The sequence below is a fragment of the Harpia harpyja genome, chromosome 4 (genome assembly GCF_026419915.1).
Source record: "Harpia harpyja isolate bHarHar1 chromosome 4, bHarHar1 primary haplotype, whole genome shotgun sequence".
NCBI classification, from domain to species: Eukaryota; Metazoa; Chordata; class Aves; order Accipitriformes; family Accipitridae; genus Harpia; species Harpia harpyja.
The window spans coordinates 47607100-47633977 of record NC_068943.1 but is presented as its reverse complement, the minus strand read 5'-3'; the positions used below and the strand labels follow the sequence as shown (position 1 = coordinate 47633977).

Sequence of the window (26878 nt, the reverse complement as noted above, 5' to 3'; positions counted from 1 at the left end):
AAGAGTTAAGAACTAGAGACAGGGAGATGGTAGAGAGCGACATCATAGAAAGAAAATTTTAAAAGCAACAGGATACAAGAATCAAAAAGTAGGTACACAGAGCTGCTTAGAAGGAGATGTAAGAACGAACTTTGAAAAGAAACACGGTACAAGAAACACAGGCGAGAAATTAAAATAAGGTCAGGGAGACTGAGAGGGAAAGGTAGCAAGAAAATTTAAAAAGCAACTGGGTTTAAGAAATATATGCAAGAATTTAAATAGGAATGGAGAGGTAGAAAGAAAGTTTCGAAAGTGATAGCATACAAGAAACATAGGCAAGATTTAAAAAATAGGGACAGGGAGCGTGATTGATAGAAGGAAACTGAGGTGGGTTGACCTTGGCTGGCCGACGGGTGCCCACCAAGCTGCTCTATCATTCCCCCTCCTCAACAAGACAGGGGGGTAGAAAATACAACAGAAAAGCTTGTGGGTCGAGATGAGGACAAAGAGATCACTCACTAATTACTGTCACAGGCAAACCAGACTCGACTTGGGGAAATGAATTTATTGTCAATCAAAATCAGAGTACGATAATGAGAAATAGGAACAAATCTGAAAAACACCTTCCCCCCACCCCCCTCTTTTTTTCCTGGGCTCATCTTCATTCCTGACTTCTCTGCCTCTTCCCACTGAGCAGCACAGGGGGAGAGGGAGCGGGGGGGTTGCAGTCAGTTCATCACAAGTTGTCTCTGCTGCTCCTTCCTCCTTCACGCTCTTCTTCTGTTCCAGTGTGGGGTCACTCCCATGGGGCCGCAGGTCCTGCCAGAAAACCTGCTCCAGTGTGGGGTCCTCTCCACAGCGTCACGGCCTCCTTCGGGTGCATCCGCCTGCTCTGGCGTGGGGTCCTCCATGTGCTGCAGGGGGACAGCCTGTGTCACCAGGGTCTTCCCCATGGGCTGCAGGGGAATCTCTGCTTTGGCTCCCGGACCACCTCCTCCCTCTCCTTCTTCACTGACCTTGGTGTCTGCAGGGCTGTTTCACACTCCCATTTTCTCTATCCCAGCTTCTGCACAGCATTTTTTTAGCCGTTCTTAAATGTCACAGAGGGGCTACCAGCGTTGCTGGTTGGCTCAGCTTTGACCAGTAGCAGATCCATCTTGGAGCTGGAACTGGCTGTGCCCAACACGGGGGCGAGTCCTGGTGTCTCCTCACAGAACCCACCCCTGCAGCCCCTGCCCGCTCCCCTGCCCCAGCTTGCCACACGAACCCACTACAACAGCGATCGGCTACAGGGCAGAGAGGGGGGATTGAAAAATAGGGAAAGGGAGACAGAGAGAGGCAGGGTGGGGGTGTGGGGGGGAAATAGCCATGGGCTACAGGACAGAGAGGAGGAACTAATAAAACAGGAGAGGGTGCCAGACAGAGAGATGGAGAAAAACAAAGATTAGTGATGGGCCACAGGGCAGAAGGAGGAATTAAAAAAGGGACCAGTGAAGTGGACAAGAAAGTCTGAGAAATACCAAAACCACTGATGATCTAAAGGGGAGAGAGAGGGGAAATAAAGAATAGGGACTGGGAGCCAGACAGAGAGAGAATGATAAAGACAAAAGTGGGCTATGGGACAGTGAGGGAAGAAGTTAAAACATAGGGACAGGGACCTGGAACAAGAGAATCTGAGAAAGTAAAAGTGTATCAAGAATACAGGCCAGAGAAAGAGGAATTTAAAAATAGAGACACCGCATCAGACAGGTGAGAGCAGTGGGAATTGTGAAGGGCTAAAGGGCAGACAGGGAGGAATTAGCAAGATTGGGATAGGAAGACAGACAGATAGATGGAGAAAGACAAAGTAGTGATGGGCTGTAGGGCAGAGACAGAGAATGAAAAAAAAAAAGAGGGATGGGACAGGACAGAAGTGCAGAGAGGAAAAGAAAACAGAGAGGCAGAACAACAAAGAGGGGGACTTGGACAACAAGAGAGGAAGAGGTGCAGGAAGCAAAAAAAAAAAAAAAGACAGCAGTGAGAGAAAGAGAAGGCAGGGGCACAGAGGGACCAGGATGCAGAAGAGGGGTGACACAGCCCCAGGGGTCCAGGACTCACTGCAGCTCCCGCTCTCAGAGCTGCTGGGAGAATTGGACAGTTCAGACACGTCTGTCTCTCTCCCCTTCTCCCTTCCTCCTCTGTAGCTCCGGTCATTTGACTGTCTTCCACCTAAGAGAACAGATTGGTGTCTTCCAGCTCTTGCAATATGAGGCTTCCTAGAAACACAGCCTCGCACGCGCACACACTACATGGCTGTACTGTGCTTTTGGTTATGCGTACAGACCCTGCCGTGCATGTTGGTGATGGGATCTGCTGAGGACTATGCCAAGAGGGATCCTTCCTCACCTGCAGAGGCAGGCTGTCTCCTGTCTGAAGCTGCCGGCTGGATCCCCTTTATTTTATTCTTCAGCAGCTTTACCTTTCTCTGGCCTCTCCAGCTTCAGCTGCAGCAGCTCCTGTCCACAGCCACTAATCGTTCTGCCTGCCCCCGCTGTGGCAGCAGCGAATGCGGCAAACTTGTGTGGGGTAAAAAGCTCGGGTGGGGAAAAACTCGCAGGGGGGGAACTTGCGGGGAGACAGGAAACACTGACGGGGGTCGGGGGGGAAAGACATGGACCCGGGTGGAGAGGGGGGGGTGAAGGAGCGGGGAAGCCACGGAGCCCGGGCTGGGGAGGGGACGGGACAGGACATGGACCCGGGGGGGTGCAGAGAGAGACAGACAGGGGCTGTGTATGTGTGGGTAGAAGGATGCATGGGGGCACATGTGTGGGGATGACCTACACCAGGAAGTCCACCCAGGATAATCCACAGCAGAGAACTCACCTGGGATAACCCCCAACAGATAATGTGCTCCGGATAACTGACCCACACTGGATAATCCACAGCGACACCTCTGAAACCGCCCATGTTTCACTCCAAGATTTCCCCAAAGTGAGGGGTTTTTTGCTTTTACATATTTTAAAAATTGGGGTTTTTTGCTCCTTCCATACATTCAATCTGGGGTTTTTTTATCGCTTTTCCACAACATAAAAACTTGTGATTTTTGCTTTTGTGCATGAAAATGGGGGGTTTTTTGCTTTCCAGCTGCACATATCCAGGCAGATTTGTCATTCCCAGGACTCCCAAATTGTTGGGTTTTTTTCCCGTTGCAGACCCAGAATTGGGGCGTTTGGGGTATTTTTGTGCCGTGGCCCTGGCTCCCGCTATGTGTGCCTGGCTTCACAGGGGAAAGTCCCTGTTTGGGGGAATGGGCCCAAAATCAGAATGGAAAAAGGGGGAAAAGGAGAAGGGAGAAGGGGCAGCTTTTGAAAGCACTTTTCTATCTTCAATAGAGAGATTTCTAGAGGGGGGGGTCGAGGTTTTAAATCTTTTCTATAAACAGGGCTTCTTTACATTTTAAAAACTTTATATATCATAGACATTTCCAGTTACGTATCTGCTTACACATATATATTCCCTAAATATATCTATGTTCTATATATATTATTTCCACTTATAATGACATATTTACATATATATCTTTTGACATGTATATAGCATCTGCATAGACTTATATATTATCTCTATTTACACTTATGATATATTTTGACAGTTACATGTATGTAGACTTAGATATCTATTTACAATTATATCTACTTGGACTTGGATATCTATTTACAATTATATATAATCTCTATTTATAAATATTATTTATAATCTCTAGATTACATATAATATCTATTTAGACTTACTGTGTAACACATTAAATGTGGATAGCTCTATCCAGACTTTTTTCTATTTTAAATTCCTTCATATATAAAATACACTTTTTTTTGGTTTAGTGTCCTTTTTTTTTATTTTATATATACACAGGAGCGATAGCTGAACAATGCCAGAGGTCTTGTTCCCATCTAGGAATACCATCTAGATCCCAACTGCAGCCTGCCATTAAACTAAAAAATGAAACAAAACAAAACAAAAACAAACCACAAAACCACCCGAACACTAAGCCCTACACATTCAAGCGTTAACAGCTTGGATACCCGATCTGCTCAACAACCGCTCAAGCAGCCTCTCCCAGAAGGCTCCAGCCACCCCCTCAGCACCTACAAATCACTATGGAAATGACCACCCTTGCCTGCTGCAGACAGCTACTTGACCTGAAATGCACCGCACAGTCAGCGCCTCAACAGTCATAGATTGCAGATCAAGGTTAAGCAGAGGCTCTCATTGCTATTCTTCCCCTGGCCCCACCATTGCTACGCCCCCCAGGCAGAGGAGCCGCTACCCGGACACATACAAACAGCACAAATGCTGCAACACAGAGATGAGAGAAAACTCTCAGCAAGAAAAATGACTCCCGGACCGCAGACGCTGTCAGACAGCGAGACCTACGGGGCTGCAAGCACAAGATGAGGAGGCCCTAAGGCAGCCCCAGAGAAAGAGTCAAACGTCACGATCTATGACAAGATGTTATGGTCAAAACTGAGATGACAGATGTGCAAGAAGCATAGCTCTAAGACCTAAGAACACAAGGACGCGGGGAAGAAGGCCCAGAAAAAGGGCTCTGTGTAAAACAAACAGCTTGAGAGTGGAGCTAACAATGGACCGGAATGCCACCACGGAAGAGACGGTGAAAGACACCAGAAACTTCCAAGACGCGAGACCGATCCATGCTTTGAGCTTGTAACACAAGTGAAGCGGCCCTTGATTGGTGCTATGCCAACGAGTCGACACGTGCAAGACCCTAGGGATGGCTAGCTACATGCCCACCGGGCACACAGAACAACAGGAACATCATGAATTGATAAAGGTATGGCATAGAACACAGGAGACAGACTATACAAACTACACAACAACAGAGACACAGGCAGGAACTGCCCTGCCCATCAGATGCACATATTTTGTGGAAAGGAACGTGGACCCTCTCTCTGCCCAAATGTGTCCTGTTCCAAACTGCCCTCTCCACTGCACTGAATGTAAAACTCCTTCCTGCCACTCCACGCATGGATAGCGTTGGCACCTCAACTTAGCTTTGAGTGGGCTGGGAATCGGAATCCATCCTCGACAAAGACCACCCAAGCTAACTAGGATGTCACTGCAATCGCACGGTTCCTCTTCCTCATCTGCAGCCAGAGTGCTGGTCAGTTGATTTTGTGCCAGTCGACACCGATGACAGCCTCCTTGGAAACACCGTGGCGTTCTGCTCACCTGCTCTGCTCCCAGATTAACATTGGATGTTGCAGCCAACATCATGAGATGAAACAGGCTACACGCATATGGATCTGGCTTAGCGTGTGGGCCTACAGCAGAGCCCAGAGTCAGTGTGAAGACAGCCAACGCTGTACATATCCAACAATCCAAAGAATGTGTCGATCTTGCAATTTTTTGCAAGAGATTGTAGTAAGAATTACACTGCCCTAAAGCACATCCCTCTTACAGCGCAGGGCAAAGATGTAACAGGCAGTATCTCCGTAGTATTTTAAAACCTGACAGTGGTTCACAATGAGTATTATGAAAAATAACGTTACAAACAGAAGAGACCAGTAATCTCAGCAAGATCTCTAAGTCAGTATAACGTTCCCAATTATACTGTTCGCTAGAGTAATTCACTAGACTATTTCCTTTTCAACATTAGTTTGAGAGGTGTACACTCTCCTATTTCCCAGTCCATATTTGACCTTGAGGGAAACGGTCTGCTTTGTACCATTCCCTGCTTCTGGCTTGGGGCTAGTTCCCATCGTGACAATGTACTTCTTTTACAATGTGCCACACGTATCCAGGCTTTCGTTCCTTCCGCGTTCTCTGCCGTCTGTGAGGTTAACAGTATTTGAAATGGACCTTTCCATTGAGGTGCAAGAGGATTCTTCCTCTGGTGTTGTTTCACGTGTACCCAGCCTCCGCTTCCAGAGTGACATCGCTCCAGATATGGATGGGCCGTCAAGGCTTCTTTCACCTGCAAATGAGATTCTGCTGTAACTTTCATTAATGTTTGACAATAGGTTACTGTAACAGTAACAGCAAGACCCAAGAGTTGATATCAATCTCCTTAGTCAGCCAGTAATTACTTGATAGGGACTTAAGTTACTGCTGCCAATGCCCTCTGCCTCCATAGCCTCCCCACATCTCTGTTGTCAACCGGGATGGCTCCAGCTCTGCCCAATCCCACCGCTGCCGGGAAACACCCTCTGCACCAAACCGGGGACACCACACGGCTCCTGGCGACTCACAGGGCTGGATGTGAGCAGCACATGGTGGCAAGGAACAGACATGCGAAGGCTTCGTCATGGGGTGAGAACACACTGGCACCTGACATAGAGTTCCAGGCGTGCCACAGAGCGCCCCATACCAGATTGAAAACCTGGCAGAGAACTACACGTCCCAGCCTGCACTAGAAACTAATGTGGCATGCCACAGGCCGCAGCATTCTCAGAGTTCTGACCCTGTGGGGACGCCGTTCCCCCCCACCACGGAGCCCAGAGTCCCCAACATGGCCACAGAGGGCTCTACCGCGACCACTCTGGTTCCAGTACAACATGTCATGCCCACCCGCATCCCCAGAACCCCTCCACGACCGCACTGCCACCCCCCCCACACGCCGTGGCCTTCCCTGGGACCCGCTCTTTGCGCACAGCCCCCCCACCACCCCCCGAGCTGACCCAGAGCCTTCCCCACCCTTCAGTGTCCTTCCACTGCACGCCAAACCGTGACTCCCCAGTCCCATGCCACCCACATCCCCCCCACCACCCCCCCCCCCCCCCTTTTCCCAGCTGCAGGATGCTTTTCCCTGAGCCTCGTGCCTGTGTGCCGCTTCTGGGGGGGGGCAGGATGGGACAGGTAACGGGACAGAGAGATAAAGACAGAAAAGACAGGGGGAGGAAGCAGGGCAAAGGGACAACGAGAGGAAAAACAGATAGGGAGCAGGACACAGATGGAGAAAGAAGCAGGAGGGACAAAGAGACAGAGAAAAAGACAGGAAGAAGGACAGAGTAAGAAAAAGAAGGGACGGGAAGCAGGACAGGGTGACAGATGAGAAAAAAAGAGAAGGAGCAGGAAAAAACTAGAGGGGGGGAAGGACAGAGAACAGAGAAAGAGAGGGACACGGAGGCAGACAAAGAAGCAGAAAACAAAAAAACAGTAACACACAGCAGGACAGACATATGGAGCATGAAAAAATAAAGATGGGGAGCAGGAGAGAGAAATAGAGGGAGAAAGATGATGGAAGCAGGAGTGTAGCTGCAGAAGGAAAAACTACTGATGCGGACTGGGATGGGGGGGAGGAGAGAGAGAGATGGGACATAGAGATGGAGAGAGAAACCAAAGAAAGGGAACAGGAGAAAAGATTTGAAAACAGAGAGAAGGTAAGCAGGACAGGACAAAGAGGCAGAGAAAGAAAAACTGCAGGGCTGCAACAGAGGAAAAGCAAAAAGGTCCAAGAAGCTGGACAGACAACAAGGAGGGGCGGGAGGGGTAGGGGGGGTGGTAAGGGGACGGCCAGCTGGACAGGGGATACAGCAAGAAACAATGGGACAGGCAGCAGGGCAGAGAAAGCTGGAAAAGATAGGGACAAGAAGATGGACAGAATGACAAAAAGAAAAAAGGGACACAGAGCAGGATAAAGACGAAGAAAGAAGCAGAAGGAACAAAGAAATAGTGAGAGAGAAAGGAAGGAGGACAGAGGAAGAGAGACAGAAAGGGACAGGGACCATGACAGAGAAAGAAGAAAAGACTTACAGGAAGCAGGATTGTCAGAGAAAGGGATCAGGATAGAGTAACAGAAAAAAACAGGGCTAGGGAAAAGGACAGAAATGGATTTAAAAGACAGCAATGTGCAGCAGGACTGAGTAAGAAAAAAATAGGGATACAGAGCAGAGCAGAGCAGAGGGATATAGCAAGAAACAATGGGACTGGAAGCAGTACCAAGCGATGGAGAGAACAGAAAAAGAAATGGGGGGCGAGGGGAAAGAACAAGAAGAACAGAGAGAAAAAGAGGCACAGGGAGTAGGACACTGGGACAGAAAAAGAGGCACACTGAACAGGACAGAGACAGAGAAAATAAAAATACTGATAGGAGGCAGGATAGAATGATATTGAGAGAAAGAGAGGGACAGGCAGAGGAACAGAGGAATAGCAAAAAAGGAGGACAAGACAAATATAAAAAAAGCTGAAGAACAGGCAGCCAGAAAATGAAATACAGAAAAAAAGAGAGGGACAGTGAGCAGGACAGGCAGGGGAGAGATGGCAGCAGCAGGCAGGCAGGGAGAACGACAGAGAACTGGAGCAGGGGGGGAAGGACAGGGGCACAGAACAGCACAGACAGAGACAGAAAAAGAGGGATGGGGAGCAGGGAAAAAAAATAGGGACGGGGAGAAGGACAGAGAGGTGGGGAGACAGAAAGAGCGACAGGGACCAGGACTGAGGAATAGAGGGGCAGGGAGCTGGGCACAAGAATAGAGAGAACAGGAGTATGGGTAAGTGGAAAAAACTACAGAGAAGGAAAGAGAAAGGATCGGGGAGCCAGACAGAGGGACAGGGAGCCAGGTGTACAGACCAACAGAGAACAACAGAGGAATGAAGGACAGTGCAACAGAGAGACGGAGGCACGGAAAAGCAAAGACAGGCAGGGACCTGGGAGGGGTGGGGGATGCAGAGAGGGCAGGGAGGAACTGGGACACACGCCCAAGGGCCTGGGACTCACCGCAGCTCCTGCTTTTGGCACCACCTGGAGAAACATACAGTTCAGACACTTCTCTCTCCACCTCGCTCTCTCCCCCCTTCCTCTTCTGTAGCTCCGGTTACTCAACTGTCATCCATCTAAGAGAGTACAGTCAGTGTCTTACAGCTCTTTAAATGTGAGGGTTCATAGATACACAGCATCTCACTCACACACACACCCCCCCCACACACATGGATGTACTGTATATATTTGGATACATATACAGACCCTGCGTTATACATTAGTGATGTAATCTGCTGAGATCTATTAATTAGGAGCATTCCTCACTCAAAGATGCAGGGTTTCTCTATTCTGCAGATGGAGGCAGCTTCCAGTTGGATCTGCTTTGCTTCATTCTTCAGCTAGTTCGCCTTTTTCTGTTCGCTTCAGCTTCAGCCACAGCAGCTAGTCTAAAAAGACAAATATTAGACCCTTCCCTTTTCACCCACCCTGCTACAATAACAAAGCAAGCCAGGGACGACGCGAGCAAACCTAAGCCTGACGCAGTCAACGACACCCCCAGAGGAGGATCGGACAACTTAGTCCTTGGGGCCGCCCCAAGAGACACCCCCGAGCCTGCGACCGCCGAAAGGTCTCCCTCGCCACACCGCTGGTCCCGGCCCTCGCCCGCCGCCGCCGCCGAAAGGAAGGGTGCCGCCATGCTGCTCCCGGCCACCGCGCATGCGCCGTCCGCCGCGCGGGAGGGGCCGGAGGCCGCCCCCGGGACAATGCGCATGCGCGAGCGCCGGGCTCGTGCTCGTGCTCCTCCTACCAGTCAACGGGAGGCAGCGGGGAGGACGGCAGCGCTACTGCGCACGCGCAATCCGCACGCTGCGCTACCGCCCTTCGCCAAGTGGCAGCAGCGGCGAGCGCTCAGCAGTAGCTCGCCTGCCAGGCGGCAGCCGTACCACATTCGCGTCATAAGGCGGCGGCGGCAGTACCACATTTGCGTCATAAGGCGGCGGCGGCGGCAAGGCGGGCGCCGCACCAGGCCCGCAGTACCGACTGTCGGGACACGGGCGTGGCGGCAGCGAAGGCGGCGGCTCGATCGAGTTGCCGCGTGCCGCTGGACCGCCTTCCGCTGAACGGGGGCGGCGCGGGCCCCCCGCAAAAAAGCTACAAAGCGACGGCAGGAAACTGCACCTCCCGCGCGGACAGCGGCTGTAAGAAAGCCTACGCGTCGCCGCAAGCCCCAAAGACGAACGTCGCCGCCCGGAAGGCCGGTGCCGGAAGACTACCGCTCCCGGCTTGCTCCGACGGCTCCCACAGGCCGCGTTCTCCGTGTCCTGACCCCGTGATGACGCCCGTCTCCTCCGCCTCGGTCCCCCCTTTCCCGTGCCCCTGCCAGCGGCAGGCCGCAGTTTTTCATTCACCCTCTTACACACAGCCCCACATCCGTCTCCCAGCCCCTCACGGCCCTTCTGCCGCTCAGAACGCGCGGATTACGGCTGTCAGACATCTCACGCTACAGGAACCGTGTGGGAGACGAGCCCCCCTGCCCCAGGCGGCAAGGCCAGCGTCTTGGCCCAACACCACTTCCCTCCCCGCAGGATGAGCCCTTCCTGGAACAGAAACACGAAGCCACCGCCTCTCTGGCCTGCCTTGACTTTGCAGCTGGAACTGTAGGCCCTGCAACAAAGCGAGGACAAGAAACAAAGGAAAGCAGGGCAGGCTAAGGGAGAAGAAAATACCAAAGCAGGCACTAATGAGGGAGAGGGCAGGGCTCTCCCGGCTCCGCTAGGGTGCCCCGAGAAGCTGTAACTGACCCTCCCAGGGTACTGCCACATATCCAGGGTCAGCCAAAGGTTTCGGCACCACTCACGCCTTCCAGGGCTGATGTCACCATCTCGGGCATCCCTTGCCTCCTAGAAGCACCACGAAGGCTACAGTCGTTGCCGTGGTCTTACAGACTGTAAACCCGTGTATCTACATCTGGCAAAAAGGGCTGCTGAGAGATGACAGTGTTACAAAAGAGGGCTACAAATCACAGCTACCTCCCTGAACGTCTAGAAAGCCAAAGCCCAGCTCACCGCACTCCAGCGGATATGAAGTCAGACTCAGGATCAGGTTTTGATTTCCATGTGGTTTAATAAGTTAACAGGTTCAGCCATTACACAGCAATGGAATTCTTCTTCAACATTTACAAAGGTGCAAAAACTTCATTCATTTAGTCTGAATTAAGTAATTTTATTCTCATCTCTTAAATAGCTACAGTTCCTATTTTTTTTCCTCTAAACAATCTGGGGTTAAAATAATCCACCCAGAGAGAAGGCATCAAAGTACAAAAGAGCACGCACAAGGAGGGGTGCTAATTCAAATTCAGCGTGGGTATTTGGTCCGTTACCTGTACGAGCAAGGAAAGGTGGTATGGATCAGTCATGCCTGTAGAAGGAGCTGTGATATCGCAAGTACACAAAGACCTTTTCCAGAAGTTTGACCACCACTGGGATTGTTACTCTACCATGACACTCACCGTGACGTAGGGGGAGGGAGAGAAGAACAATGCAAAAGATCCCAAAACACGCAAATGCCAGCCACCCAGCATTCAAGCATCTCACCAGCTACCCAGAAATTACTCCTCTGCAGGTTTAGCAAACAATGAACTGAGAGAAACCGTCACAGGGAGGAAGCTGCATCGCTAAAGACAAAAAAGCGGAACGAAAACATTTCTAAGCATATGCTTTGCTGTGCGCCTGCTTCTAGTCTAGAAACGGCGCATGCCTGTGGCCCTCTCATATTGGTTTGATGAAGTTTTCATTACATTCTCCTCCACTGAACTGTTTTCCGACTAGCTCTCTACCCTAGTAGTCTCCCCTCGCACTCCCACATTTCAGCCAATCTGCCTAAAAACCCATCCTCAACTACATAAGCAGCGTGAGGGTGCTTGCAGGGGCACAAGCTGGACTTGCTTGCTCAAGTCTGCCCCTGCGGAGGTCCATGTAAGAATATTTTGTGGATGCCACAGAAGCTAGTAAGGCTGCTCTCCCGACACACCAATCGGCCCTGTTGTCCTCAGTCACTTTGCAGCGTGACCACTACAGGCATTCACAGAGCATGCAAACACACGTGCACACGTGCAATCCCTCTGCCCTTGAATATGTGTGGCCTTTGAGCACCCTCTCCAAGTATTGGGCCTCAGTCAGACATCCATCATGCTACAGCCTACAGCACCCCCAAAACAGAGGCTTTGTGGTTCCCGCCATCTCTTCCCACGCCCGTTTTCTCGCGCCTCAAGAGGATACCCTTCACGGGCTGACACCGAGGGCTTTTTCAACAGGGAGGCTCTTAAACAGCCTTACCAAAACACATGGAGAGGATGTATCCAGACAAAAATATACTTACAAGCAGACTTAGAGCTCGAGAAATCTATTTTCTTTGGAGAAGTAAAAATACACAGCATAGGTAAGTTCTAGTAACTCTGTTCAGCCAAAATAGGAAAAAAAAAAAACCAAAACAAAAAAACCCCCACAAACCCAAACAAACCCAAAACCCACAAAAAAAAAAAACCAACCCAAACCCAAAATGTATACTTTGGCTTCATTTACCAGTCACTGTTTCTACTTCTGTAGCTGGCAGCAGAACACAGCATTTGGAACGCAGGCCCTCATAAGCAGGTTGAACTCCTTCAGAAGCCTCCATGCGTTCAAGCTTGCTGCTCTGCCGCTCCTCTTCCCCCATATATTCGGTCGAGGACCGATTTCACAAGGTGCAAATATTGAGCCTACCCTGAGACAACAATCTGGCAACTGCAGATCATTCGAGTCCAAAAAGTTCAATGGCAGCCCGCGCCGCACACTGGGGTTGCTCCGTGGTCCCAGGCATTATGAAATGCCACAGACCCCGCAAGGGCACCGAGGTGAGGGCATGGGTATCCAGAAGAAGTTAAACAGGGATTTCAAATAGCATTTCTTCTGTCATAAAGCCAGAAGCACAAGCAGGTATTAAATACAAAAGAGATTTCTTTAAGCAGCAGTTCTATGGGGGGAAACCTCCCTGGAACTGTCTTTACAGTTTCTGGAGGCCGAAGACCTACGTGACTTTCCCTTTCCTTCCAAGGAGATTAGGATAGAAGAATCGTTTCTCACAGCAATAATCACACCTCCCCCACAAAGCAGATTCATTACCATTCTTAGCTTCATGAAGCTGGGAGTCACCTGCGCTCACATAGCTGGGACTAACAAAACCAGCCACCTGCTACTTGGGGGATGAAAACAACTGTGCATGTGAGAAAGGAAGCCATGTACGGATACAAAGAGAAAGGATCAACATGTTAATCGGGAGCGTATCAGAACTAAAAAACTCCCAGTGCACACAGCTGAGCCATTCCCCCCTACCCCTCTGTCCCTCAAAGAGCCATTTACCCAAACACTCTGAAAAACATTCTGCACTTACCGAGAACATTTAGAAGAAGATAAAAGGTTACGATCAGTCCTACGCTATACGACTTTGAGAAGAAATGAAATGGCAGAAAGTACATCTCTGCTAGGAAACACAAGTGGGTGCAGGAATTAATGTTTGGGGATGCGCTCTGTCAGCACTTCACAATATCCTTTTCCTTTGCAATCTGTCTAACCAGACACAAACTTTCATAGCAATTTACTGCCCCTGATAAAAAGCACTGCCAAAAATTCAAGGGAAGATAGACACCAACTGCCATGCGTCCCATGTGCCATTCGTTCCACAGGCCGCAGTGCAGGCGATTCCCAGATGAGAATTCTGCCAGGTCAAAGCTCAAAATCAAAAGCAGTACCTCCGCTGCAATTCATCAATAGCCCGGAGCCAACAAACCGGGAACAAATTCAGGAAAGCCCATGGACATGTGGCAGGAATTGCCCATTTAACACGGCCAGAAAGGGATCCTCAGTCCCCAGGGCCAGTGAGGAACGGAAGTTTTGGTTTTATACTCCTAGCTTTCCTATTGCCTCCTTCCTCTGAGCCAGGCTGAAATATTCTGATTGAAATCTAGTATGTGTTTGTCAGACATGAACCTCGCTCGCCTTTTCCGCCTCTGGTCTACAGCAACAAGGACAACGCTCGCTAGCCCTCGCAGACCTCCTCATGTACACGAGCCCCAGACTCATGCTGCGGAAGCACGGGTGGGAGCCTCAGGCGTTTGCCTCCAGCTGCTCTGCACCGAGACAGCTCAAGCTGCTCTTACTGTGTAGAGAAAAGAATACAGGACTATTAAACGAGACTTGGGGAAGGTGATAAACCCGCAACGGAAGAGCTGCTGGCTCTTCTCAAAGTTCCTTTCCATTCAAACCAGCATTTCTGATGGAAGATTTCACAGCCATCCCACTAGAGAAGAGGTGCTGTCTGGGCTCAGCCAGCACTTCTCATTCAAAGCAACTGTGCTGGTTTTGGCTGGGGTAGAGTTAATTTTCTTCGCCAGTAGCTAGTATGAGGCTATGTTTTTGTGCTGAAAACAATGTTGATAATACAGGGATGTTTTAGTTATTGCTGAGCAGTGCTTACACAGTTGTCAAGGCCTTTTTTCCTTCTCACCCCACCCCACCAGCGAGTAGGCTGGAGGTGCACACGAAGTTGGGAAAGGACAGAGCTGGGACAGCTGACCCCAACTGACCCAAAGGATATTCCAGACCATATGACATCATGCTCAGCATATAAACCTGTGGGAAGGAGAAGGAAGGGGGGATGTTCAGAGGGATGGCATTTGTCTTCCCGAGTAACCCTTACGCATGATGGAGCCCTGCTTCACTGGAGATAGCTGAACACCTGCCTGCCGATGGGAAGGAGCAAATGAATTCCTTGTTTTGCTTCACTTGTGCACATGGCTTTTGCTTTACCTATTAAACCGTCTTTATCTCAGCCCACAAGTTTTCTCATTTTTACTCTTCCGATTCTCTCCCCCATCCCACCAGAGGGAGTGAGCGAGCAGCCATGTGGTGCTTAGTTGCCAGCTGGGGTTAAACCACAACAGCAACCTTGACATTGTATTAAAAAAGAATAAACAAAAACTGAAAACAGAGCATCAAGTACTGTTAGCGACAGAGGCAGAGTCACAGCAGGGATGGTGCAAGAGAGAATGCCAAACTGGAACCAAACCCCAAGGCTCTGGGAGCAAGGCCGTGCCTGCAAAGGACAGCGCCGCATCAGACGCCGCACCAACCCAGCAAAGGAAGGCTACATCAAACCGGTGGCCGGATTGTTAGAGGCAAGCCACAGATTGCCAACTTCCACCAGTGCTGCAGCAGGAACCGGTCACTTCCATCAAGGAAAATGATTTTCAGTGAGAAATGGCTAGTGCTCCGACATCTGCAGCGCACAGAGCTGCAAACAAAGCTGCAGAACCGTGCAGACGAGGAAAGAAACAAAGGATAAAAGACATGAAAGAGCTCGGGGATGACGGAAAGACTCCTGGACCAAAACAAACAGATGGAGTAGAGATTCCTGGTCAGCCAGCCGGACCAGTCCAATTTCTCACACATGCCCAACCTCGCAGGGAATCGGCAGGAAAAACAGGAAATAGAGTCCCTCCTGCTGGCACACACTGGCATTTTCAATCCAAGCCCTGGGTGACTCTAGCCTTTGCTACCTCCGGACACTTTCAAGAGATGCCCTGAAATTCCCAGCTGCGAATCCTTCCACAGCAACATAACAAACACATTCCAGTCTTTGGAAATGGCACACGACAGCCATATCTGTAAGCCAGGATTTGTCCTTCTGAAGAACACAACGTTGTTTTATGTGCACCATCAAGAGAACAACTGCTTTTTCAGTTGGTCGCATCCTGCGTAAAGCGGGGCAACAGCCTCCACCTCAGGAGGTATTGTAACAGGAGGGCAGAGCTAGCGAATCCAGTCAGGCCCAGACGACTGCTCTTCAGTGAAGTTTTTCCTCCCCTTTGCCCTACCTCCTTAATTGTACAACTCACAGGAGAGCAGGAGTTTCCATTGAAACCAGGCGCGCTGACAGGGCATGAGTGTTTCTCCAAAGAGCATCATTACGCTCTCCGAACCGGGCCTCTGGGGTTATTCACAATGCGTGCGCATCAGGAGACCGGAAAGTGGTTCATCTGGAAGAGCAGTCTCCTCCTGTGCAAGGAGTCGATTTTCCCCTGCGTGCCTCTCCCTCGGCAAATACCCGCTGTGGAAATGCCCACTGCTTGAACGTGGTGGATCAGGTTTGCTAGAAGAAAGGAAATACCAGATGCAATCAAGAAAGGCTCCTTCTACAGGAAGCTACAGGAAACCCTTTCATCAAGTGAAAACATGTAAACTCTTGCCTCTTTCCGTCACATGGATTCAGGCTCCACGTTGCTTCAGGCTCCATGTCAGACTGCCCTTTCGCTAGCATCACCATGTTCCTCGCCATCCATCCCCAGCGTAGCGCCGGTCCTCGGCGCGAGAACCACAAGAGGCCAGGTGCTCCGCAGGTCCGGAAGACAGCCCGATGCCCCGTTGGCAATGCCTCCCAGGGAAACGGTTCTGCTCATACAACGGCTGGTGCGCACATGCAGCAGGGGCCCTTCCCCGTTCAAGAACACGGATGCGGAAGGGGAGCTGCATCACAGCATGGCAGCACCGACAGCACTGACCAGACGTTCTTGCAAGGGCCTGGGCTTCTACAAAAACTCGCCCAGTGGTTAAAACTTCCTTCTTCTTTGAGATTCCTTCCTTCATCAGCATAGCACAGAAAGCAGGCATCCATCAGCGCTGTCCAACCCAGAGACTGTTCCAACGGCAGAGCCAGTTGGAGAACCGCAGCTTCTTCTCCTGCCAGCTCACAGCCCAGGAACGCATTGCCCCACACCATGCCTCAGTCAGGTTACGGCCTCTGCACCAAGCAGAAGCAATGAGAGCATTTAGATGGCCAGCGACCGTGTCATTCTCTCTCGCTGGAAGAGCCGAGTGAGGCTACAGCCCACACTTCTTGGCAACGTAGCTAACCCGGTAGTTTCTCGATCTTTAACTCTGATGGTCGCCACCTGAGAGCCGCCCCCCACCCCTTTCCAGGACACACCAGCGATGCCAGACAGCTACACAGGCAGAGTCACTTCTACAGCTCCCAGGACCCCCGCGGGGATTAGCACGCCACCTGGATTTTTCTTGGAGAGCACGGTGGGGTACGACAGTCGGAGAAGGATAAGCCAAGGCAGACGAGCAGCCTAAGCCCCAGGTTCGCCACCTCCACTCCCCAAACGGCATAAAGCACTGGGGTGTCTTCCCTCAGCCAAGGTTGGAAGGAACTGGACAGCAGGTCACAGATACCACGGAGTGGGAAGACAAGAGACTAGAAAAAGATCTCTGTGCAATCTTTCCGACGGGCTTCTCCTTCCTTCAGTTCTCACTTGCTGTTGTGCTGTCGCTAGCTTTGGGTTTGGATTTAGACTTGAAGGAGAAGCGTTTGATGAGGCGGCGGGAGAAGCTGCCGGCTTTCTTCCTGGCGGCAGAGTTGGCGGTGACGTTGGACAAGTCATCATGTGACTGGCTCAGGCCTGCTTCCTTCTGCTTGCTCCTTCTCCGGAAGATGAGCTTGGTACCACTCCGAAGAAAGCTAACTGCAGAGACAGAAAGGAAGGAGACAGAAACCACGATAGTATCCTGCCCTGGCGAGTCTCGGGGGTGGCAACGCCCCCAGCCGCTCTCAAATGAGCAGCAAAGACCTATTCCGCTCCGAGTGGCAGAAGCACACAGCAGGTCGGCAAATCCCAGCTCCCAACCGCAAGGCAAAGTCTACGTTCAGGACAGACTTCAACACCAACAAGCTGCTTCACTAAGCACACCGTCACGCATCCCCTCTGCGTAAACTTCCTTTTACACAGCAATGTCCTCCCTTCACTGGAAGCGTGCAGAATTGTAATAGAAAGACTCGTATGAATGGAAAACAAGTGAGAATGTCTCCACATGGAGACACCGGGAGGAACACACAACAGGGAAGAGGCCTCTCAGACTAGCCTGTCTCAAGGGCGCCCAGATTAGCAAGTCATCAAGCCCCCGGAACAACTGCCCGCGGTTTCACATGATGCCCAAATCTGGAGACAAATAACGGCAATGACTCCGGAGTGGGCAGGACAGGATGAAGATGCCAATCGCCGTCAGCCCCAAACAGGTGCAAAAAGGCATATCCAAAACCTGCACACCATACAAAGCTACAACAGTATTACCTACAGAGGGGGCTTGCTTTCTGTTTTCTTCCTTCTCTTCCCCACCCGCCAGGTCTCTCAAGAATCTGGGCTACACACCTTTCTACCCGCTGATGTGCAAACAGGGGGCCACAACAGTTCAAACCGTACCTGGTTGTACCAGGGTACAACCACCACAAAACTCGTCTCACTCCTGTATTCTGAGCAATTGAGATTTTGGCTTGTGCTTGTTTATGTAAGTTTGTAGCTAACAGAAACCGTCATAGCTACAAGCAGACAAATCCAAGGTGTGCCATCCTCCTAATTGATGCAAGCCTGGAAAGTCCAGAACAGCAGCTCCGTCGGAGCAGGCCCGCTCCATCATTTAGAAGCAGGGAATTTGTCTGGACATCCTACGATACGACAGGTCAGAGGCGCTAGCTGCTTTGAGGCTAACAGAGAAAGAGGGAGGACATCGAGGCCCGTACAATCCACACTGTTGGGCAGCCTCCCTTTCCACGCCAGAGGCAGCCAAATTCAGAGGAAGGATCATTATTTACAGATGTGTGCCTGATCTGCGGACCCAGAGGCCAGGGAGGGAAAACAGGTTCTCAGGAACACGCAAGCTGTGCAGGGTTCCCATCTAAGAGAGCACAGAAACTGAAAAGGCCGGAGGAATCAGACACCTGCAAATAGAGGAGTTTGGAAACGCTCCAGTGGGAAGCATGGGAGAGAGACAGGCTCTTCCAGGCCCCAGCAAAAGCCACTCTTTGCCATGTCAAAAGCTAGCTGCAGCCCCCACGTTCAGGCAGGGAACTCGAACATCACTTTGTCCTCAAGCACCACAGGCTAATACCACAGGCTAACATTAGCTACCATTTAACAGTTCATCCTTACCTTTGTGATCTTTTAAGCTCCTCGTCTCAAGGGCTCCCGTGGAGCCAGTTTCAGACTCAACATCTTCCACTGATGGTCTCTCAGAGACATCTGATCGAGTCATCTCATCCAGCTCCTGGCTGGCCCTTTGTCCCGATGGCAACGCTTCCAGCAGCTGTGACGATTCAGTAGAATCGTGCATCCGGTCAGTCACACCCTCTGCCGCAGAATCCCCATACGCCGTGGCCTCCAGAGATGCAGCATAACCCAGAGAAAGTGCCATTTCATCTTGAGCAATAGGTACCTGGAGGGGGGTCAGACAGACAGGGTCTAAAGGATCACATTCATCTCCCGTCTTCCATCCATACCTACATATGGATGCTCTGGTTCCAATCATCAGTGCTAGACAGCACCGATGCGTGATCGTCACGCTTTTGCTGAAACACACTGGAACGTGGCAGATTCCAAAGCATTCTGCAGCACCTCCCTCACTCCCGTAGGCAAGTCCAAGGACAACTCCTTAGATTCTCCACGAGGTTCCCAACCGGCTACGGCAGCAGCCTCCCTTTCTGCGGCTGCCCTTTGTGAACTCCCACTGGCAGCTGCCCTGCAGACTGGCAAGGTACCTTTGACACTCACTGGGAAGCAGCAACAAGCTGCAAGGAAGCAGCGAGAGGGTTCTGCCAAGCAAGTCGTCTGTGCTGGAACCTTCCCACACTGGTCCCTATGGGACAGGGTGGTTTCACGCACACATCCCTGGAAACAACCTCCCAGATTCGAAATGGAGCCCCCTAACTACCAGAGACCTTGGAAACTCCCGAGATGATCAGCGTGCTACGTTTTGTTGGGGTCTTCTTGGCGGGCTTGTTATTCGTCTCGGTTAGCTGCCTGATCGCCGTCTCAGCCACCGGATCCAAGCCATTGGGCATACGGCTATCCCCTGAGCACAAGAAAGATACCAACGCTTGAAGTAGCAACCTTCAGCACGGGCAAGAGGTCACTTGCTGATCGCGATGCTTGTAATACGCAACTACACGCGCACAAAGGTAGAGAACAGAATTTATTATGGACTTGCCCGAATAAACCAAAGGAAGGAAGCTCCATATAGGTCTCAGCTCTTTTAGGCACCTGAAAAGTTTCGTTTCCCACCAGGCATATCGTTAAAATATCCTTCCCTCTCAACAAAGACTTCCAAAGACTCCCAAGAGTTTGGGCAGCCTTGGCCATAAACCATCAACGCAGCTGCAGCGCTCTGTCCTGGAGACAATGAGAGTCCTGAGTACACGGTGAGTGAAGCTCTTTGGGTCCGGATAGCCCGGAATGTTCTTGTCAAGCAAGGAAACACCCAGAGTCACGGACTGGATAGCCAAAGTGGAATTTCTTTTACCTGTCCCCACCCACCACCACCCCTCCACCCCACCTTCACTTGGGCATTCTCTTCTGCAGCAAACGCAGATGAGTTCAGTGACCCACATTCAGACTCCTACTCTCCAAAAAAGGCTAAGGAACACAGTCACTCTGGTAAGAGCCTCGGATTTCCAAGCACTTACGGCTACTGCTGGGCAAGGGGCTGCGAGGGCAGCCGCTCTCCAAAAGCACTGTTGTCTTCTTTTCAGTCACTTCCACCTTGGAAGGAGACCTCGATGGTGACTCTTCATGGCAAAAGAAAGGCAGAGACACAGAGACACCAGTAAGCAGAGGCGAAGCTTAGGCAACTTCGCTACTGTATCGTGGCCCCCTACACACACCCCCCCAAAAAGCCTCGAGCGCACACAGAGAGCCTGTAGAGGCTGGCTCCATGAGGCTTTGCAGCAACAAAGTAGTAAGAAGCCTATCGGAAAAAGACATGTGAAGCAGCCCCATCGCAAGACCCCGTTCATGCCATTTCCCAGCCCCACCTTGTGGAATATCCAGCACCACATTCATCAGGACGTCAGACTGCAAGCAGCAACAACCGCTAGTAAGCAAGGTCAACATGCTTTCGGCTCCGCATTGAGAACATACAGCATAACTTCTTCAGCAGTGAAGAAAATAGAGGAAGAGCGGCACAACGCTTAGCTTGACACCACGCAGAGGTTACACAGCGGCATACACGTTAGAGTCGGGACCTCCCACCACCAAAGGGTATCAGAGAGCCTCATCCCTCTCTCACCTCCCCCCAAACATAGGGTTGCATCAATTCCTGCCCCCCAAGGCCACACACAAGTCTCCAGCCAGCCACAAGACGCTAAGGGAATGGCGACGATGCCCACGTTCCGACCCAGAAGCCAAAAGCACCACACGAGGTGCAAGTCTGCAACAACCGCAACAGTTTTGCTACCGCCAGTACAAGCAGCCTTGGGAATATCGCAGCTGAGTCTGCACCCCCATAGCGGCCACCTGTACAAGACGCCTGTTGCAGGGCAGCCTCACCCAGTTTGCAGTCTGCCTTGGGCCGGGACTGAATCGTGGTGACAGTAGTCACGATGGTGCCGTCAGGCATGATGGTCCGGTCCATCTCCACCTTCTTTGTGGGAGTAATGCTGGTTCGCAGAGATGTGGCATGCTGAGCATTCAATGATGTGGGAGACTCCTGGAATAGCAGCTACAAAGAGTAAAGCACAGCTCAGAGAGGCTCTACTCCTCCCAGATGGAAAGGCAGGCATACGGGTGACAAAAGCTACTGCTCTGGGCACCAAGGAGCCATCCCCGCTACAATGTCAGTTGAACAGAGGGAGGGTCAGGGACCGAGGGCCTGGCAACACCCCTCCTTGGCCTAAGGGTCTGCCAGTCCCCTGTGATGAGCCCAGGCCCAATCAGGCTCATCTCCAGCTAGAGGCTCACATCGTGAACGCTTTCAGAGCACACATTTGGGCCCAGCTTCCGGAGTAGTGAGCTCACCTCCAATATAACAGTAGCTTCAGCTGCCAGTGACCGCCCAGCTCCTGGGGCCAGTGAGCAGACCTGTCTCCCAGACGGTTGTTTGGCCAAAGAATCAAGCAAAAGTGTGGCATGTGCCAGCAGCACATCTGCGAGAACGAACAGGAAAACAAAACACACCACATGACCTCGGCACCTCAGATGTCTCCCAGGCAACCTCTGCTTTTGGGAAGCAGCCCTGTGGGCCAACGAAGCAGATCCCCACAACTCCGGTAGCTCCCAGGTTTGAGGCAGGGAGGGGGCAGGCAGCGCTCCTCCGCTCCTCTTCACCAATCCAGAAATTGACTGCCTTAAAGAGGCGGCCATTGCGCAGCCTTCCTCAAACACAGGTGCTGTGCTTAGTCCCCAACCGAGGACAAATGAACAGAGTTAAGAGCCTTCTGCAACATTCTTCCAATACACAGGGACAAATCCCCACATCCCTCTCCCCGCTTCAGAGTGGAGACAGGCGGGCCACAGCAACCTCCCGGCTACCAAAAAGGTCAGAGTAAGAGCGTTTCACTAAGAAGAACGGACTCCAGAGTTACTTCATGCAGTCAGGGGCTCACATAAAGACAGGTATGAAAAATCCTTTGCAGAGTTCATCATGCATTGTACTGACACAGAACTACCACAGGCTCAAAGCACAGAAAGTTCCTTAGGCATTTTTGTCTCCCTGTCTTACAATGCATCTTACGGTGGTCTGTACTCACTTCCCCCTCCGTCACTGTTCCCCAGCACCTGTAGCTTCAGCTCTTTACTTCTAGGTCCCAACTCCCTGCAGAAACAGAAAAAGACAGGCTGGTATTAGGCAACCTTTGCAAAATGGCCCTGGAGCAAACAACCCCATTCTGTATCTTCCCCCTCTCAAATCTCACACGCTTCGTCACCTTTCCCAAAGCTCCGGCATATGCATGCTACTTTGGAGGACACGACAAGGGGCAGCAAACTACACAGAAGAGAACTCCAGTTCGTGTCCCCTGCACGGCTGTGTAGGCTGCCAGGGGAAGCTGAGAGGGGAATCTGTCTGAAAGGCCAAGATTTACACTCCAGGCCTTCTGCACACACTGCCCACGATTGGCGCTTCTGCCCATCCAGTTAAAGGGGATGGCATCCCAAGGAGCGGGAAATACATATGCAAGCTGGGGCCAATCACCAGAATCGGTAGCCCGGCACGCGGGCAGCACAAACACATGACGCCCTGAAGCACAGACTTCACCTCTGCGCCATCCACATCAGTTACTGCGGCACGGTAACGACACCCAGAGACCGTGCCAGTCTGCCTCTGCTGTGCTGGTCAGAAAGATGGCACACACTTACAGAAAGAGCTCCTCATTCCACTCAATCTCTGCTGCAGCACCCGCACTGCCAGCTGTCACCGGCCTCGTCTGCTTCTGCTGTGGTGGGCTGTCCAGCTCTGCCACGCAGCGTATCTCCCCAACTCCTACAACAGAGGGACAGAGCCCACACATGCACTCATCAACACTAGGCAGCGGCTTGGTGGACACATGCCCCTCTTTTCCGTTCAAACCCACCCAAAACATACCCTGGCTCCAATCTCACCGCCTGCATGCTCGCCCCTGCAGATCAGCAAAGTTTTCACACTTACCTTCCTTCTCCCGGGAGCCCAAGTTCAGCACTCGAAGATTCCGGAGCAACAGCTTAGAACCCAGAGGGGCTGCTGCTACTCCGGATGGGGACTCTCGAGTCAACATATTGCTGGGTACCTGAGGAATGACGAGAGCAAGACAGATGCCTTTATTGTTCACTCGGCAGCAGACAGCAGCAAGACATGCGACATTTGTCCTTGCATCTACCAGGTAGCTCCTCACACAAACATATGTGAATACCCACAGAGCCATCAAGAGATGCTGCAGGTTCCCCAAGCTATTGACCTCCGGTGGGCGCCCGTGTTATTTCAGATGGAAAATTTAAGGCAGACGGGAAAAGAGACAGACAAGAACAAGCTTGCTGGCTGCCAGTCGGACAACTGAAGACAACAAACCACGGACCATTCCATGCCTGCAAAGGCTGCCCTGGGTGGAGCCTTGGCGTTCAGAGCAACAGAGAGACTGCTGAAACAGAGATGTGTCCCAGGCAGTCCAGCTCCACCTCAACACAAGCGGCACTTAGCGTTCAGGAAACAAGATACAAACACAGCTGCCCTTCAGAGCAGTTTCTAATTATCCCTACTCCCCACGCCACAATAACCCAACTCCTATGACAGCGCAAGCCAGGATGCGGCTGTCACCCAGAAGCGAGTAGTCTCAACCCTTGGACTCCCGCCTGAGCCTCAGCCCTCAGAAGAGCCCTGGGGCACAGTGTTTGAGGCACAAGAAGAACACAAGGAGAGAGCCTTACCGCACCAGCTCCAGCGGTGCAGGCCTTCAGATTCACCATCATGGCTGGCTGCGTGCTGACAATGGTATCCTCGATCAGATCCTTTATGGTGGACAGATCCACTCTCCCTTCATTCTTCTCTCCGCAAATCAAGAGAAAATGCAGGAAAGTCATAACGAGGCAGACACATTCTCTCCTTATACAGCCCCAACCGCCTCTTGAACCTCTAAGATGCTACACAGTCTTCCTCCCAATAATAATGTCCCAGGTACACTTCCCATATCCTGTACTTGCTCTCCCCAGTGCTTAAAGTTTCCATGTAACAGCTGCAGGCAAATGTAAGTTGTCTAAATGAGGCAAACTAAGGCTCCGCATTTGTAGTCTGTCCATGGCAAATTTTGACAATACAGCTTTTACAGTTTGCCACCTCCTCACCACCTCGTGAGACAGTACTACCGCACTTTCAGGAGAACAGCCAAAATCCTACATCTACTCAGGATAAAGCAACAAGGGTGTCAATAAAACAAACAAATCAACCAACCTATGTGGACCACAGAAGCTCAAGCATGCCCACATTCAGCTCATTAAACCTCTAATACCCACGGGTTCCCCACACTAACCTCTGAAAAAAACCCCAAACAAACAAAAGAAACAAACTAACAAACAAACAAAAACCCTAACCAACCCAGCTCATTTTGCAGCTCTACACCTGACAACGGCAGGAGGACCTACATAGACAGATGGCCTTTTTTGCTATGCAGACTCCCCTTCAGATATTATGCCAGACTCGGACAACAGACATGAGAACCTGCTTCGGCCCTCTTGAGAATGCACTGTTTTGACAGAGCTGAGCTAGTATCAATTCCAGGGTGAAAGAATCCCCTTCCTCGCCCTAAAGGGCCACAACAGTGAGTTGCCAACCTCTCCCCTCTGCATCAGCTTTCCTCCTGGCTCGGTGCTGTTTCTGCCCCTCCCACCCTTCCTCCACTTGAGTCCAGTCTCCCACTCTTTGCCACTCACCTCGCGAAGCTGAAGTCTCGGAAGAACCGAAAGGTTCAAGTCTGGTCTGTCCTTGAACATCCACGACACCAGGAGACCTTCGTTCTGTATCTCCTCCAAGTGGATCTCCACCTGGCCCAGAACAAATACCCATAGTCAGGAACAGTTTCCGTTTCCATTAGGTGTTTTTTGCTCTGCTTCAAATTCAGCAACTGAAAGGCCCTCACACCAGTGCAACAATAAGAGACAGAACGTAAGAACACAAGTGGTCCCGGGCCTACGGGAAGAAGCAGCTGCAGAAGCCTCATCGTTATGTAGCAAGATCTGGCTTCCTCTCTGCCTTTGGATGCCCACGTGCCATCAGAGGGAAAAATAATAGGTTATTTCTACGGCTGAAGCAGCAGCCTGCAGGACAATCCAAAAGAGCGAGTTGGGCACTGACACGGGGTGTTTACTGAGCTACATCAATTAACCATCGCCAAACCTAAGTACGGCCATTTGTAAGTTAGCAATGAGTCTCTAGGAGATCATCCTCAGATTGAAAACTCATCCAGGCCACCAATAGTCTGCCACCAGCAACAAACCAGACTGTACACCATCCCATAGTTCAGCTGAAAAGTTGCACACCCATACACCTGACAGGCATTGTTAATGCAACAGACAGAAACAGAACCACACAGAAAGAACTCCTGACCTGGTATCTCTAGTAAAAACAGGGGAGTTAAATTTAACATAGTTCTAAAGCAATTGACAGACTGACATTTATTTACCATGAACACAGAAGGTCGTCAGTTGAAAGTGACAGATCTGGGACACGGTAGCCAGGTAAGCAACCAACACGACGTGCATAAAAAAGGCAAGGCACAACTGGGGATACAGTACTCAAAGCATTCCAACAAACAGGCATACGGTAACCTTAGCAGCATTTCACAATGCAGCAGCAAGACCTCAGTTAGAATACCACATGCAATTCTCTACAAGAACAATCAACCCAAAACTTCAGCAGGCGCAGACAAGGAGACCTAGAAAATGCCAGTGAGTAGAGGATCAATTTGATGAGATGTGACAAAGGCCACCTGGCTCCCAGAGACTACACAAAGATGAAAAGTGATGGCAGTTGCCACCCACAACTACATCAGCAGCAGGCACACCAAACGCCAAGGAGAGAGAAGCTATTTAAATGACCGTGGAACAGAGGCACAAAACCAAACTGGGATGATCTGATAAACATTGGTTTAAAATTTCACTAAAGCTTCTGAGAGCAAAGGCATCCTAGAACAACGTTCTGACTGCAATAGTATGGGATAGGCTTCTGCTACCACAGAGTTACTTCTAATTTTGCCATGTCTCCCTACAGCGTAGACGAGCGTGTCGTCTCCAAGCGAGATACCGTCTCCAGCGTCAAGCCTTTCTTCACAATGGGAACAAAATCACATTCCAGACAAGCAAATCCAGCTACAAAGTGACTGCGGAGCTACCACCCATTGCAATTTCACAGAGCTTCTGTTCTGGAAGAAGCATCTCACACAGAAAAAGTCTGTATCACACTCTTGTGAATGTATTAAGGGGAGCACTGACAAGCACACCACTCCTCACTGTGGATTTCTTTTTCACACCAACAACCAGGACAACACCATAATCGTACATATGCACAGAACACATCTTTCCCTATCCATCACACCGCAAGGGGAATTGAAATCTGTGGACCTTTTGCTTCTCAAACACCCCCTTAAAAACACAGTATAGAACACTGCCATGCCTCAAATCTCTCTGGATTTTGTTACGGCTACATTACATGGCCAAGATCTGCAAAACGAGACTCAGAAAACAGGACTCGGCACAGAGATCGGGAATATTTGCCACCCCACCAAACGTCAGCGACAGCACGCTGCTTCTTCCGGCACAACAAGGCCTTTATTTGCACTAAATCAGGTCCTCCTTCCTCGATCAGCATGGGGCCGGGTGAA

At 50.9% G+C, this 26878-nt stretch overlaps 1 protein-coding gene and 1 long non-coding RNA gene across 6 annotated transcripts in view; both read right to left on the bottom strand.

Moving 5' to 3' along the window:
• Positions 1-524: 524 nt before the first annotated feature.
• Positions 525-2562, bottom strand: LOC128140306 (uncharacterized). The gene is made up of 2 exons (XR_008234682.1): positions 2303-2562; positions 525-2187 (listed from the first exon to the last, which is right to left on the bottom strand). It is a non-coding gene; the product is annotated as an uncharacterized LOC128140306 (long non-coding RNA).
• A 2232-nt stretch (positions 2563-4794) lies between these two features.
• The window catches only part of C2CD2L (C2CD2 like), a 32495-nt gene continuing 10411 nt past the window's right edge, over positions 4795-26878 (bottom strand). For 2 of the 5 annotated variants that reach the window (XM_052783840.1, XM_052783837.1), the window contains exons 4-14: positions 24933-25043; positions 23934-24047; positions 23182-23299; positions 22893-23016; positions 22286-22350; positions 21555-21682; positions 21087-21258; positions 20225-20326; positions 19481-19614; positions 18696-18978; positions 10777-17234 (exon numbers count right to left, since the gene is read on the bottom strand). In XM_052783840.1, the coding sequence (XP_052639800.1) occupies positions 17014-17234; positions 18696-18978; positions 19481-19614; positions 20225-20326; positions 21087-21258; positions 21555-21682; positions 22286-22350; positions 22893-23016; positions 23182-23299; positions 23934-24047; positions 24933-25043 (1572 nt within the window). In that variant the 3' untranslated portion in view covers positions 10777-17013. Of the gene's footprint in view, positions 5954-8695; positions 8812-8941; positions 9124-10776; positions 17235-18695; positions 18979-19480; positions 19615-20224; positions 20327-21086; positions 21259-21554; positions 21683-22285; positions 22351-22892; positions 23017-23181; positions 23300-23933; positions 24048-24932; positions 25044-26878 lie in introns of those variants that run through there. The other 3 variants (XM_052783838.1, XM_052783839.1, XM_052783841.1) reach the window with 3 other exon arrangements.